The sequence below is a fragment of the Carya illinoinensis genome, chromosome 14 (assembly GCF_018687715.1).
Source record: "Carya illinoinensis cultivar Pawnee chromosome 14, C.illinoinensisPawnee_v1, whole genome shotgun sequence".
NCBI classification, from domain to species: domain Eukaryota; kingdom Viridiplantae; phylum Streptophyta; class Magnoliopsida; order Fagales; family Juglandaceae; genus Carya; species Carya illinoinensis.
The window spans coordinates 6,918,375-6,934,220 of record NC_056765.1 but is presented as its reverse complement, the minus strand read 5'-3'; the positions used below and the strand labels follow the sequence as shown (position 1 = coordinate 6,934,220).

Genomic DNA, 15,846 nt, shown 5'->3' with positions numbered 1-15,846 from the left:
GTAGAGTTTAGGGCCCTTAAAGAGGGTGTGGCTTTGTGTAAATCTTTGGGTTTTCTAGTTCTAGAAATTGAGCGTGATTCTAAGATAGAGGTGGACTGGGTAATTGTTGGGAGTTATTTAGTTTGGTACCTTTGGGATTTTTGGGAAGAAACTATTAAGGAATTACAGGGTGTCAATTCCTTAATTCGGTATCAATTTCGAAAAGTAAACCAAGCTACGGATTTTTTGGCTTGTAGAGGTGAGGAAGGTTTGACATGTAGTTTTGTGGGTGAAGCATCACTGCCAAGCTTTTTGAGGGGCATCATTCGGCTGGATAAGTTAGACTTACCATATTTACTTCATTAAGCTTTTTGTTTCCTTGTGCTTGCTTGATTTTACTAGTTTATGAGTTGTATTGCTCGGGTTTCATTGGGGTTTTGTTTGTTTGTACTGATGTAAGGAAGGTGTTCCTCCGCCTCTGGTGAGGATTTGAAAATAAAAAGCAAAAAATCTAATATACCAAAAAAAAAAAAAAAAGGCATTCACAGTAAAAGTTGTCAAAATTTTGGAAAAAATCTCACATTTTATCTTTTGCTTACACATTCAAAATTCTAGTCCCATGTTGAATTAGGCATTTCACTTTCTATACTAATAAAATATTATTATTTTTAAATTTTTCTAATTTTTTATCTACTATAATGTATATCTTTTATATTGATTTTGAAATAATTTTTTGTTTTAAATTTCGTGATTTTCAATATTCTACTCATCAAAATACATAAAATCTTTTCAACAACCATAAATTAACTTCATTATCCCAGCAAGTACATTACATCATCAAAATAAGACACAAAATACTTTGACCCTTCGAGTAGGAATCTCCCATTCCGCATAATTATATATGTTTGCATCTTAATCTATCAGCATATATACACAACAACAAGAAAATTATTTATTTGCTAACTGGCAATTATTTTATGTTAAAATAAGTCTTTTGTAATAAAAAATAATTATTTTCATCGTAAGTAACTCATCATAAATGTTTTTTTGAATGATATATATATATATATATATTTATATGTATAATATCAAAAAATGACCAAAACATGATCATTCTCTCTAAAATGACCCGGCATGATGTCTACTGCCTCTCCGATGCATGCATATATCTTCCTGTATGTACGTAGCTCCTAACTAACAATTTAAGAAACTAACAGAAGCTGCAAGACTCAAGAGAAAGAAGGAAGATAAAGATAGAGTACTTATAATACTCACGTTGGATTAGGCATCCTAGCTCATAGTCAATGCCTAATAGAGCATCAAAAACACTTGCATTGGGAAAGTTTAAATAAATTTGATCCTGAGCTGCAGTATTCCACCTCCTCGAATCATGTTACCGTAGCTCGATCATATATATATTTTTATTTTTTTTATTTCAAGCTACAACGGTCGAAACTCTCTCTTCCCTTGAATTTCTCTCCTTTCCCCTTCCCATCCCTTCCAAGACTTTGCCTTTTCTCTTCGTTTCTATCTTCCCTTTACTAATTTTGGCCCTTAGTTCCCATTGTCTAGAGATAGATTGCCCCTCGGTTCTTATCGTCTGGAGATCATCTGACACCGATTAATGGGTATATATGCGTATTGGCTCGGCCTTCGGGTGTACCAATATTCCGGTGTGCAAGGTTAGTTTTTATTTTAACTAGATGGGCCATTTATTTGTTTATAATCTTTTAATGTTGAGGTTGTATTCATTTATTCGTCTTTTTAACCATTTCGATGGTTTGGGGTTTGTGTGGATGCTATGGAAGGGGAGGAAAATGATTAATGAAAGAAAAGAAAAGTTGGATCTTTTCCGGCTAATTGAACTTGGGGCTGTCATTAGATGCCAATTGTTTCATTTATCATTTTGTGTTTAAAGCTCAAATTTGTGGTCGAGTTTTGTGCCAAATCTGCTTGCTGAAAACTTTGTTGTGGTCGTGCATTGCAGGATCAGGAGAGAGATAGGGTTTGGGGCTACCAATTTCTTCAAGATGCTTCTTAATATAATTTTGATGTTCTTGCTTGGTATGCTTTCCCCCACTCTTCTACTTACTTTACCAATTTTCTTCGTTAAACTTTAAAAATGAAAGATAAGAACGAAAAAAAAAAAAGAGTAGATTCTTCTGGGTTCGAGAAAGAATATAAGTGGATACTACCAATTCTTTTATTAGAAAGTTACATTGTAGAAGAATGGCAGCTGGAAGGGATATTCAGGCCCAATGGGATAAGCCTATATGTTGGAAAGCCCAACTCTAAGGCCTCAAGGGTCGAGCTTAGTTCTTTGAAACAAGGGTTGCAAGTCCAGGGATTCAATCGACAGGGGCATGAAGGATAATATGGTGAGTAGATAACACCTCCATCTTATCAGGAAGGTTATCTTATTAGTTTATTCGAAATTATCAAAGATAGACTCGGAGGGCATTACTTATGGTCACCTTAATGGTCCTATAAATAACATTCAAAGGTAATGCATAAGATTCATTCATATATGCATATCGAGACTACTTCTCTTTAACTTAAGTATCAGAGTCCCATTGGACATCCCATGCCACCATCTTATCTATTGCAGGTCATCCATGCAGTTGGCCGGTGGTGCGAAACACGTCCTTAACAAGAACGAAAGTTGATTGATGTATTTTCTTTAAATCCAATTTGCTTTGAGATTACACTACTGTCGTGGCTTAATGTTTAGGTTAATGTAGTAGAGCTAGTGCTTGTTATTTCCTCCTTCACTTATTTGTTTCCTTGGTTTGATTTTTAGGCCTGTGGTTAGCCTTGTGTATCCTTTGTAAGTGAGATTTTTCTTTTCATGGACCACAGGTAGTTACTCTGCTTATGGATTTTGAGGTTTGCATCATTACTAAGAAATTTAGATCATGTGTTTCAATGGAACTTAATCAATTCAATGGGTGTGTATAGTTTAGGGGTGGTGCTACCATGCATGGCCTTAAGCCACGAAGTCATGCTTTTAGGCTGAATAAGAAGGTTCATCGTCTTGGGCTAAAGATTGCTTTGACTACTCATGCAGTAGAAGGAAGGCATGCATGTCTCTTGCCACCACTTCCCAATATATTATATTTGTCGCTTACACTGATTAGAGTTGCAGCTAGTTAGGAATTTAATTATGAAAACATCAACATATGGTAATTTCTTTTAGACCTTGGAGAAAGTATGAGATGTTCTCAACTTGTGTACGTTCTGTCTCTGTCCTTAACTAGTTTAGTTAATAGGTTCTATGCTTGTGTGTTGAAGTATTTGCTATTCCTTGGGTAGTATTAGGAGGATTAATGTGAGTCAGTACTAGTTAGTTCAGAGCTTTACTGCCCAAATACTTTTGAAAGATTTAGTAAATATTCAGAGTCAGGATGAGACTAAGATGTCCTCCAGAAATAATGGAGATGTCTCTGGTGAAGCTCAAATTCTGCTTATCCAAGCACAATTTTCTAATTTTATGGTCAATTTTCAGGAATTCTTGTCAAACAAATGGAGAACTTCAAGAAACTTCTACTGGTGGATGGTGGCCCTATAGGTGAAAAGTTGAATTTGCCTACAAAACATCTACATTATGCAAATGTGTTGCAATCAATTGGATAATGCCACTGGCTGATGCTTGTTGCCCATGTTTTATAGGGTTTGAATGTCTACATCATCCTGCTTCATGACACACTGGTGATGGCACTTGAGGCAGAAAACAAAATTGTTGCGAGGATGCACACGCCAATTAATTGTTAAAAACACTCCACTTTACAAGCTACATTCCATTTTCAGATGAGAATAGGAATTATTTTCTCTTTCATATATAGAAGAAATGGAATTTAGAACATATTTGTGCATTGCTTCTGTCAAAATATGCAGATGCATGGCTAGATTGGTTGGTTTTTCTTGTGTATTGGCCTTGTATCTTCAACTGAGAATTTTGCAATTGAATACTGGCTACAGCCAGTATTTATAATAATGTTATAGTGCATTCGAACATATTTACATGAAACGTTCGATTATAACGTTTCAAGGGGTCTTTTAACTCCTAACGCATTCAAATGTATTTGATTGAACGTTCAAACTATTCCAGGTCTATGTTCGAATGTTAGGACTAAAATGTCCCACGAGACCTTACATTCAAACGTTTAATGTATACAATTCAATTGTATAGCTAAATGTTCAAATTATAGAAATCTTGAGTTCAAACGTTTGGAGTCAAACCACTAGGAAAACATTACATTCAAACATTTTACTATATAAACATTCAAATGTAACAGAACACTAGAATGCAAATTAACATATGTTCAAAGTACAGATGCTCGTTCGAATGTTGCTAGTGGGATGTTCGGATCTTTAAACCCAGAAATCAACTTAGCCATTTTTGATTTCCTCAAAAAAGATGTTAATCTTTAATGGTCATTGTATAAATGAGTTATACACTGAGTATAGACTATCTATGGTTACCATTTAGCCATTGGACACTAATGGTGACCGAAACATGATCTACCATTTATAGCTTGTAATGAATATGTGGGAAAGCTAATCGGGGATGCAATGGGTGAAGTGATAGAGGTGGACTTAGATGAGGGGATGATGGAATGGGGGGATTTCATGTGAGTGAGGTAAAACTGGATATCACGAAACCTTTGTTGAGAAGCAAGAAGCTCAATCTAGGAAAGGGGGAGTCTGTTTGGATACATTTATCCTATGAACGTTTACCAAACCTATGTTACTATTGTGGTCGCCTGGGCCATAGTCACAAAGGTTGTATGCCCTAGAAAATGAATCCAAACCATCTATATGGTCAGTGGATGAGAGATGCTCATTTCAGGGGTAAAAGAGGTTTCTGGCATGATCAGCAAATGGGATCGGAGCAGTGGGTGCTCCGGTGAAGGAAAATAGATAGTCGGCTAGTTTGGGAGTAATGGGTGATAAATCCGTAAAAGATCCTCAACGCATAAATACAGAGGAGGCTAAATCTTCAGAGTTTATCTAATCATATAACTAACTACCTAATGAAGTGGAGGAAACTACGAAGATTATGGGAACATTACAAGGCAGAAAAGGGGGAGTAATGGTAGGATAGGAATTTCAAACTTCAATTAAGGAGATTACGAATATGAGGAGCAAAAAGGGGCTTAGGGCGGCTGAATTAGGTGCACCTGAAATTAGGACTGTACAATGGGCTCTACCACGGGTCTTGGAAGTGCACGGGGTGAGGATGCTTCTTTTGTTGGACTAGATGTGGTGGAGGCTGACCAAGTGAGTCTGGGGCCCAAGAGGCTATTGAAGCCTGATGTCTCTATGGGTAGGAAATGGAGGAGACTCTCGCAAGTCAGTAATGGTGCTCAAATCAAAATGTTGAAGACTGCTTCTGTGTTGAAATGATGAAGGGTGAAGATTAGAGGAGAGCATCTAAGAGGTTAATTTCAAGGCATTGTGCTCAAGAAGAAGATGACAGTTTGTCAACTGATTTGGTATCAGTGGTGGCTAACTCTCTGCCCCGCCAGGAGCCATGAAGAAAAAGGAGCCTAGTGTCCTATTTCTATAGGAGACTAGATTGCATGTTCGTGTGTTTGAGAAATGTAAGTATTTGTTGGGTTTTCCTAATTGCCTTGCAGTTCATTTTGTTGGTAGGAGTGGGGGTATTGTCATGTTATGGTTGAGGGATATAAACTTGACTGTGCTGAAATATTCAAAATTGCATATTGATGCTTGCACTACGGGGATGAAGGGGACATTGTTTGTCATGGGGGTGTATGGGCATCCAGATACAAATTTTGGGCATGAAACTTGGGAGGTAATACGGCCCTGTGCTAGGAGGGAGGGGGTAGCATGGTTAGTTTTTGGGGATTTTAATGAGCTTTTATATCAATATGAGAAAAAGGGGGAAGACTGAGACCTGAAAGGCAACTATTAGATTTTAGAAATGTACCTATGAACTGTGCTTTGAAGGATATGGGATTTAGTGGTCCACAATTTACTTAGTGCAATAGGAAGGGGGAAGGTGGTACTATTAGTGAACGTTTGGACAGATTTTTGGCTACTTCTCCGTGGGAAGATTTATTTCCATATTCAAACCACTACCAATTTGGCTTGAAACAGAAGTAATAGTGAGGGAGAAGAGGAAGGAAAAGTTGTTTAGATTCGAGGCTATGTGGGTTGGTGAGAAGGGGTGTGATGACATTGTTGCAGATAGCTGGAGGAAGGGTGTCAGCCATGGTTTTCATAATGTCATGGGGTTGATTTCTGAGTGTAGTGAAAATTTAACAGTATGGAATCGAGTGAAGTTTGGAAATGTTTACAAGCAGTTAGAGAGGGCTAAACAAAAATTGAAGCACCTACAAGATCAAGACCCTGCATATGAGAATATGGAAGGCATGATGAAGCTATAGAAGAAGTGAATAAGTGGTTAGAGAAGGAAGAGGTGATGTGGAGACAGCGTTCAGAGGACCTTTGGCTCAAGAGGGGGACCAGAATACAATAGTTTTTCATGGAAAAGCCTCCCATAGAAGAATGAAGAACTTAATACTGAGACTAAAAATGAGTCAGGCATTCGGAAAGAGGGAGATGACCATGATGCTTTGGTCAAGGAATATTTTGAGAATATTCTTACTATGTACCACTTCTGAGAGGGGTAAGATGGATTTCTTGAGTAGAGTAACGTCGATTATGAATGAAAATCTAGCCATGGTTTATATAGAATAGGAGGTTAGTGCTGCTCTAAAGGAGATGCATCCTTCAAAGGCACTGGCCCTGATGGGACAGCACCCCTTTTCTACCAGAAATATTGGAATGCGGTGGGGAGTTTAGTTACAAAGACAATCCTTATGGCCCTAAATACTAGTGAGTTTCCAACTGCTTTAAATCACACATTCATCACTTTGATTCCAAAAAGAAAAGATCATGCTTGAATGGTGGATTATACACCCATCAGTCTGTGTAATATCCTATAAAAACTGGTGTAAAAGGTTATTGCAAATTGTTTGAAAAGGGTTTGGCCTGAGATCACCTTTGATACACAAAGTGCATTTGTCCCTGTCAATTAATCAATGACAATATTTTGGTTGCCTATGAATTAATTCACTATTTAAAGCAGAAGAATGTGGGGAAAAAGGGTTATAAGTCCATCAAGTTGTATATGAGCAAGGCATATGATCGTATTGAGTGGTCTTTTCTGAAAGAGGTGATGAGGTCAATGGGATTTGCTGAGAAGGTAATTTAACTCGTCACAATAATTATTTTTCCACTAAAAGTCCATATGCTGCCCATATTTATTATCTAGAAAACAAGTTGGTCACAAAACTATAGAGGTGGTAAGAAAAAATCTTTTGCCATTAAATATTATCGACCACAACAATCTCATGGAAAAATGCCTACGTTTATTCTCTCTAACAATTTTAGTGGCAAAAGGCCACTTTTCCCCACGATATTATGCCGAGGAGAAAAAACTAGTGGCAAAAGCCCCAATTTGTTGTAGTGTGTGGACTCTAAACTTCTTGATTATACGATACTAAACTTCTTAGTATAATAAGGATCATACTATTGGAACCGATAGTTCTAATTGATCACTATAATTGTTATTTTTTTCACATATGTTTTTAATATTTTTAACATTTATAAAATAAATAAATACATAAATTCAATAATGGTAATAATAAATCTTTCTTGAATGTTAATAATATAATAATGTATTTATGTATGTTTGTATTATTACCATTATTGAATTTACCGTAACTTAACTATTAAATAAATAAAAAAAATTAGGTACAAATTATGGTTTCAAAAATCATTTCATTTCTCTCGTAATAATTAAGAAGAAACCTGCCTTAAAAAAAAATTAAGAAGAAAGCTGGCACGTACTGGCCAACTCATCTTGATGATACCCTTCCAACTTCATATATGAGTGAGAGAAGCAGTGGATTTAAAACGTACGTAAAGTTCAATTGTCATGCATGACATATAAGAAGATGGAGTCTTCTAAAGTGTTTGTGTGGTAGACGACTGAGAGGGACCATGCTAGGAAAGGGCGCGGTTTCGACGAGACCATGTTAGGGGACTGAGAGGGTATGCTACCCATAATTAGTTAGAACCCTCGGTTCCAAATTTCCAATATGACCCATATTATTACATGTGAATGGGAGAGTAGATCATTTTTTTTTTCCGCACCGAGTGTCCGGAACAATGTCCTGACTAATTCCGATGGTGCACAGGCCCTTGGTAGAGACTTTCCTACAAGTTCACCTCTAGTAATTCAATGGAACAACTCTCTAATTCGAAAGCTATTAGAGATTGTTTGCATCCAAGAAAGACTTGAACCTTAGACTTAAGATGATCATAACATAAGATGGTTATGATAATGGATAAAAGGAAAATTACCATTTATGAGATTAATGAAAAATAGAAGAAAATATTTATGTTACGAGCCAAAATATGTATTAAATTGATCTATAATTTTTGAATTATATATTCAAGTTTTAAGTTGGTGTTGAAAAACTCCACATACCATTATTAATATGGCATAAGTGACTTGAAATTAAGTATAAATTTTTTTAATTTAACGTGTTAGTATAGAAGGTTGTTGTTCTTCACGCTGACTTCTAAATAAAACTTTTCAATATTTTTAATTCTATCATCAAAAGCACAAAGGGATCATGGATATATCGTTTTATATAACTAAACTTACGTATTAATATAACTTAACATATATAATACGTTAAATTGTACAATATATTAATATATTACATAAAATTATGTTAATTTATAAATTTACTTTTATGAAATCTTAATAATATATATTATTTATAAATATAATTATATAATATATATAATTTAACTAATTATATAATACAATCCATTTACTATCCACGCAATATAATTTGATTTGTAAGATTGAGATTTTAAAATTTTTCTTCTAAATTAAATTATGCCATGTGTATGCAGGTGTATGGTATAAAGACCTTCAACTATAATTATTATAATATGATATAAGCATATTTTACATATTATTCTAAAAATTTAAATTATAAAAAAAATAATAAACTTAAATATTTATATTATATATTATTGGACATGAGCCAAACATATTGCACGTTGCAACAACCTACCTAGCAAACTCTCTCCATTTCCAACTCTCCTTGTTGCCTTCTTCATCATCGTCACCACTCGTTCTGGTTCTGAAACCGAGTCAAAATCTGTTATGAGTAGCACAAGCCGCCAGCTCCATGTATTCTTCTTTCCCTTGATGGCCCCTGGCCATATGATACCAATGTTAGACATGGCCAAGCTATTCACAACCCGAGGTGTCAAAGCAACCATAATCACCACCACGCTCAACGTCCCTATAGTTACGGAAACGATTGAAAGAACCAAAACTTGCGGCAATAGCGTCGTCAAGATTGATATCCAAACCATCGAGTTCCCGGCAGTAGAGGCCTACCTCCCAGAAGGGTGCGAGACTACTGACTCCAAGACTACCCATGAAAAGATGACCACTTTCATCAGTTCCCTTAAGATGCCCCGGCAACCACTCGAGCAGCTACTGCAAAATCATGATCATCCTCATTGCATTGTCGCTGACATGGTCTTTCCATGGACAATTGATGCTGCCGCTAAATTTGATAGCCCAGTGCTTGTTTTTAATTCAACCAGTGTTTTTTCTGCGTCCGCAGGGGTGAGCATCGGACAGTACACGCCTCAAGTCGAAGTTTCATCTGATTCTGAACCATTCGTCATACCTAACATTCCTGGAGAGAAAAAGTTGACAAGGATGAAACTGCCAACCTTCAATGATAACAAATATGTTAAAGCATTCTTTTCGGACTTCGCGAAAGAAGTTGTAGAATCCGAGGTGAGGAGCTATGCGGTTATTTTGAACAGCTTCTACGAGCTCGAGCCAGCTTATGCAAATCATTACACAAAGGTTTGCGGAAGAAAGGCATGGTATATAGGCCCAGTTTCACTCTGCAACAAGGACGCTGAAGACAAAGGTCATAGGGGAAAAGAATCCTCCATTGATAAACATGAATGCATGAATTGGCTTAACACAAAGCATATTAATTCAGTTGTTTATATATGTTTCGCAAGCTTGTCTAACTTCCGTGATTCTCAGCTAATGGAGAGTGCAATGGATCTTGAGGCTTCTGGGCAGCAATTCATCTGGGTTGTGAGGAAAGACAAAAATGAAAAAGAGGATGAAGATTGGTTACCCATGGGATTTGAGAAGAGAATGGAAGGTAAGGGACTAATTATAAGAGGTTGGGCACCCCAGGTTTTAATTTTGGATCATGAAGCAGTGGGAGGATTTGTGACACATTGTGGGTGGAACTCGACATTAGAAGGAGTGATTGCTGGGCTGCCTATGGTGACATGGCCATTGTTTTCTGAGCAATTTTTCAATGAGAAGTTAGTGATTGAGGTATTGAAGATTGGGGTTCCTGTTGGTGCTCAGCAATATCATGTTGATTATAGTGGTAATGATAATCCTATAAAGAAGGAAGCAATAGAGAAGGCAGTGAGGCACCTCATGGAAGGTGAAGAAGCAAAGGAAATGAGAAGCAGAGCCAAAGAACTTGGGGAGATGTCAAGGAGAACCATTGAAGAAGGTGGATCATCTTATTCCCATTTGAATGCTTTAATTGAAGAGTTAAAGGCCCTCCACAGTTAAGTATGTTGGAATGAATGGATATGGATTTTTTCACTGTTCTAGTCGCCCATTATATGGGTAAGATTTGTTGAAATGTCTTAATTATCTTCCTAGTTTGTATCAGGTACTTTTATTAAATTTTAAGAGCCTGTTTTTAAGATTTTGTTCTGCAACTCTTGCTCATCTTTATAAGATATTTCTCCGCTATAATTGAGGGCTTATTCATAAAATAAAATCAGTTATCTTTCTTCAATAATTGACTTAACGAGATTTCAAAGTACTTTGATCAACACGATGATCATAAGGTTCAACCGTATGTATGATATTCTTAATCCACTCTCCAAAGGATGCAATGATGTTACAATTTTTTTTTTTTTTTTTGTGCTTAATTTTCTGCTCTATTTAACGAACCAAGAATAGAATACTGAATCCAAAGTATGTGTTACTTGCTTATAACATTACTGCCATTTATTTGGCAGTTCAAGGCTGGCCTTTAAGGTCAGCCGTGTGGGGTGGGTTATATATAGCCCCCCTCAATTGTTTTTTCGATTTTAATCTGAAATACAAAAAAGCTCTCTTTTTTGTTCTTTCTTGATAAGATATTTAAGCTGTGGTTTTGTTATGTGTTAATCTAGTTTTATACTACGTAGTACACTTCACTACTAGGAGGAAACACTTGGGATTTGTCAATCTGGAGAAACTTGGGGAGCAATTTTATAAGCTGAGCTTTAGGTATATTTTCCATTGTGCTTTCTAACATTGGTATCAGAGCATGTTTTAGTTGTTCCCAGTTTATTTTTTTATTTACATATGCATGTAAATTGTGAGGGAGCCATTTTGTTTGTTTGTTTTTTTTTTCCTGAAAATGTTGTTTGCGCACCAGTGGTGTTGCGAAGTTTTTTTTTTGAAAACTCCATCTGGGTTGAGCTGGGAAGGGAATGTGACAGATGGGCTGAGCCCATCCGTTATAGCCACTGTGTAGCGGTGCTGCGTGCACCTCAACTGTGTTGTGCGCACCATCTGTGCGTAGAGGTGCAGCGCGCACCAAAGGGTGCTGCACTCACCACCTACACTCGGTGGTGTTGCGCGCACCAAAGGGTGCTACGCGCACCTCTTGTGTAGTAGAGGTGCGACACACACCGTTATCACTTTCACGATGTTGCGCGCACCAGAAGTAGCCACTGTCCTTCATGCACTGTGGTGGCACCTGAGAGGTGTTGCGCACACCTGAAAGGTGTTGTGTGCACCACCTAGGTGTTGCGGCAACACCTAGCTTCCGGAAGCTATTTTCCGATGGAGGACAATTGTAGTGGCTACTCCTAACGACAGCTAAAATTTGTTGCCGTATGATGCACTGTTCACGTGAACAGTGCCTAGCTGAAGGAAGAAGATGACTTTTGAGTCATCTGGGCCTATTTTTGGGGGATGGGCTTGTGTATTTCGGCCCAATTTTTTTTAATAAAACTGGGCTTGGACTCTTCGGCCCACAGAGTCTAAAAAAAAAGGGGTAGGCAGCTGGGCATTTTTGGCCCAGTATTTTTTTAAAACCAAATTCATTTTAAAGGAAAAATAAAGTGGCACACTTAGGTTTTGAACCTAGGACCACCTACTAAACTAAGGAGATGAGTACAACACTGGATTGCGAATGTCCTTTGGTTTAGGTGGGGGTTTTTAAATGTATTTATAATACATTTGTTTTTCTTAAAATAGAAAAAAAAATTGCATGATTTAATATATGCTTAGATATATTGTTATATTACATGTGATCTTTTATTTATTTATTTATTATTAAATGTGATTACATGTGAATATTTGGTTATATTCATGCTATTTTTATTCCATAAAGTTATATTACATGTGATCTTTTATTTAATTTTTTTTAGATTAAATGTGATTACATGTATGTGTGTATTGAACATGTGGATATGTAATTATTTTATCATCTATGAATATTAGACTTGAATGTTTAGACATTAGTCTTTATTTCTTTTAGTGATAAAATAGAAAATCTCACTAAGTAGTCTTAGTTAGAATCGTCAGTGTGAATGACAAATTAAGAAGGTGTCAGGAACTTCTCAACGCAGTAAGAGGGGTAAGCACGGGAAGAACAAGTCAAAATTAGAGTGCTTAAACTGCGGAAAGAATGGCCACTTCACTCGTGACTGTACGGAGTCGAAGAAGGTACACTCTGACTTTTCTCGCATTGTTTTTGTAACTAGCCATATGATGGTTGCCCACTCACTCCTATCCTGTGTGGACTGTTGATTCAGGAGTGATCGAACACATAGCGCGAGACAGAGTCAGATTTGTGGAGTATTGTCGGATTCCAGCTAGGAGCCGTGATATCAAGGTGGAGAATAGAGTTAGCGTGGAGGTACTAGGACTTGGTACCTACAAGCTGGACTCTTTTCCTCTACAATGCGCTATACACTCCCGAAATTCAATAAAACTTACTTTCTGTAGCTACTCTTTTAAGACTTTGTTTTCGTATTATATTTGAAAACAATTATGTTTCCTTTTATTTTGGCCATGTGTTTTATAGCAAAGCTTTTCTTCAAGACGGTTTTATGACAATGGATTTGGATTATTCAAATATGAATGAGTCTATTACTTTTCTTTCTGCATCTGATAATTTGGATTCATATAAATGACATGCTAGGCTTAGCCATATAGGGCAAGATAGAATGACTCAGTTAGTTAGAGAAGGCCTGATAGGCAATCTCGCTAAGGTCATCTTGCGCACATGTGAACATTGTCTAATGGGAAAAGTTAAGAGAAACCTGTTTAGAAAAGCCACTAGGGCATCTTTTCCACTGCAAGTAGTCCACTCAAACATCTGCGGTCCAATGAGTGTGAGAGCAAGACACGGAGGTGTCTACTTCATCACATTTATAGATGATTTTTCACGTTAGGGTCATGTCTATTTAATCTCTTATAAGTCTGAAGCATTGGAGTGTTTTAGGCGATATCTAAGAATGGTTGAGAATCAGTTAGACAAGAGTTTAAAAGCTCTAAGAACTAACCGAGGACGAGAATATCTCTCTGGGCAATTTAAAAGGCTCTATGACGAAAAAGGAATAAAAAATCAGTTAACGATGCCGAGTATGCCCCAGCAAAATGGTGTGGCGGAAAGGAGAAATTGAACACTGCTTGAGATGGTTGGGTCAATGATGGCACAAGAAAACCTACCAATTTCTTTTTGGGGGGATTCACTTTTGATTGCTGCCTACATTCTTAATTGAGTGCCCTCCAAATTAGTAACTTCTACCCCATATGAATTATGGATTGGTGAGAAATCTAATTTGAGTAACTTGCAATCATAGGGTTCAATGGGTTTTGTTCATGATCTTTCTCATAAGTATGAGTAGTTAGGCCCCAGAGGGAAGAAGTGTATCTTTATAAGGTACTCAAAACACTCTAAAGGGTATGTGTTAATAGGTGAACAAACTGATGAAAGTGTGACTGAGATTGAGTCACGAGATGTGAATTTCATTGAAGATGAATTTTTAACTAAAGGTGAGGTTAATAGGAGTTTAGAACTTCATGAGATTGTGGAACAAGAGGAAAGTGCTCCAAGGAATTTAGTTGAATATGAGAAAGAAATTCTTCAAGCTCCTACAAATTATAAAAAGGACTTGAATCCGAGTGGGAGCACACCACTTGTCAGTCAATCACAACAACTTCAGCCATGTAGAAGCACACGTGAAAGTATTTCCCGTCTTCATTTTGAGATTGAAGGGGAATCTTTTATGGTAGCTCCGTATGATGATGAAGAGCCTAGGAAAATTCATGAGGCTCTCTCATCTTCTACTAAAGATGAGTAGATAAAAGCACTTAATGATGAGATTGAGTCTATGAGGACTAACAAGGTTTGGGATTTGGTTGATCTATTGATAAGGCGTAAGGCTACTGGGAACAAATGGGTTCTTAAGGTCAAATGCTAGTCAGATGGATCAATAGATAGATACAAAGCTTTCTTAGCGGCGAAAGGATATGCCCAATAGGAGAGTATAGACTATGAGGAAACATTTTTACCTGTAGTGAGGTTTGCCTCAACTCGCCTCATTCTAGCTATAGTAGCAAATATGGATTTGGAACTCTATCAGATGGATGTTAAGACAACATTTCTCAATGGAGAACTAGATGAGGAGATCTGTATGGATCAACCAATGAGTTTTGTGGTCAAAGGTCAAGAGAGCAAAGTGTGTAAGCTCGAACGATCTATATATGGCCTAAAACAATCATCTAGACAATGGTACCTCAGATTCCATCGAGCCAATCTTTCGAATGGGTTTACGATGATCATGAAAGACCATTATGTCTATGTCAAAAGACCCAAGAAGAGTTTTATTATGCTGTCATTGTATGTTGACGACATACTACTAGCTGGATATGATAAATGGTTGATAGTCGCCACAAAAGAGTGATTATCCTTTAATTTTGAGATGAAGGATATGGCTGAGGCAGAATACATTCTAGGAGTTAAAATCTTCAGAGATCGCTCAAAGAGACTTTTGTGTTTGTCCCAATAGACTTACATAAATAAAGTTCTCGAGTGCTTTCTAATGAGTGGATGTAAACCCATTGACACCCCTATTGCAATAAGTGAGACTTATCCAAAGAGTTGTGTCCTAAGACTCAAAGAGAAAAGGAAAAGATGGCCCATGTCCTTTATGCTAATGCTGTAGGTATTCTGATGTACGCAATGATGTGTATTCGGCCTGACATATGCTATACAGTTGGCTTAGTGAGTATATTCTAATCTAACCCCTGACTGGCTCACTGGAAAACAGTCAAAAGGTTTATGCAATATCTCCAGGGAATTGCGAACTATGTGCTATGCTATTAGGGTTCAGATTTGCAGTTAAGAGGTTACAATGATGTTGATTGGGGCAATGACCTAGATGAACGCAAATCAACCACTAGGTATGTCTTTCTGCTCAACAATGGCGCCATTAAATGGAGCAGCAAGAAACAACCCTATATAGCTTTATCCACTATGGAGACAGAATACATAAGTTGTTTTGCAGCAGTTTAAGAGGTTGTTTGGTTACGAAGGTTTATCAAGCTCTGTAAGTATCCGTGTCAATGTCTAAATGCTTAAGTTAAACGCTTAAGGAGTGGCTAGACTAAAATCTGTACGGTGTTGATATAGACATATGCTCTTTTAGACAGAAAAATCCACCGTAGCATGTGTTCCATAC

The 15,846-nt window shown here is 37.1% G+C and overlaps 1 protein-coding gene across 1 annotated transcript; it reads left to right on the top strand.

Moving 5' to 3' along the window:
- Positions 1-9,196: 9,196 nt before the first annotated feature.
- Positions 9,197-10,753, top strand: LOC122295169 (scopoletin glucosyltransferase-like). The gene has a single exon (XM_043104248.1). It carries the CDS (start codon positions 9,197-9,199, stop codon positions 10,661-10,663), a length of 1,467 nt encoding a protein of 488 aa, XP_042960182.1. The 3' UTR covers positions 10,664-10,753.
- The last annotated feature ends 5,093 nt before the right edge of the window (positions 10,754-15,846 follow it).

Bases quoted from the DNA above. Each gene is read 5' to 3' on its own strand.
- LOC122295169 (XM_043104248.1), top strand. From the start codon at position 9,197: ATGAGTAGCACAAGCCGCCAGCTCCATGTATTCTTCTTTCCCTTGATG.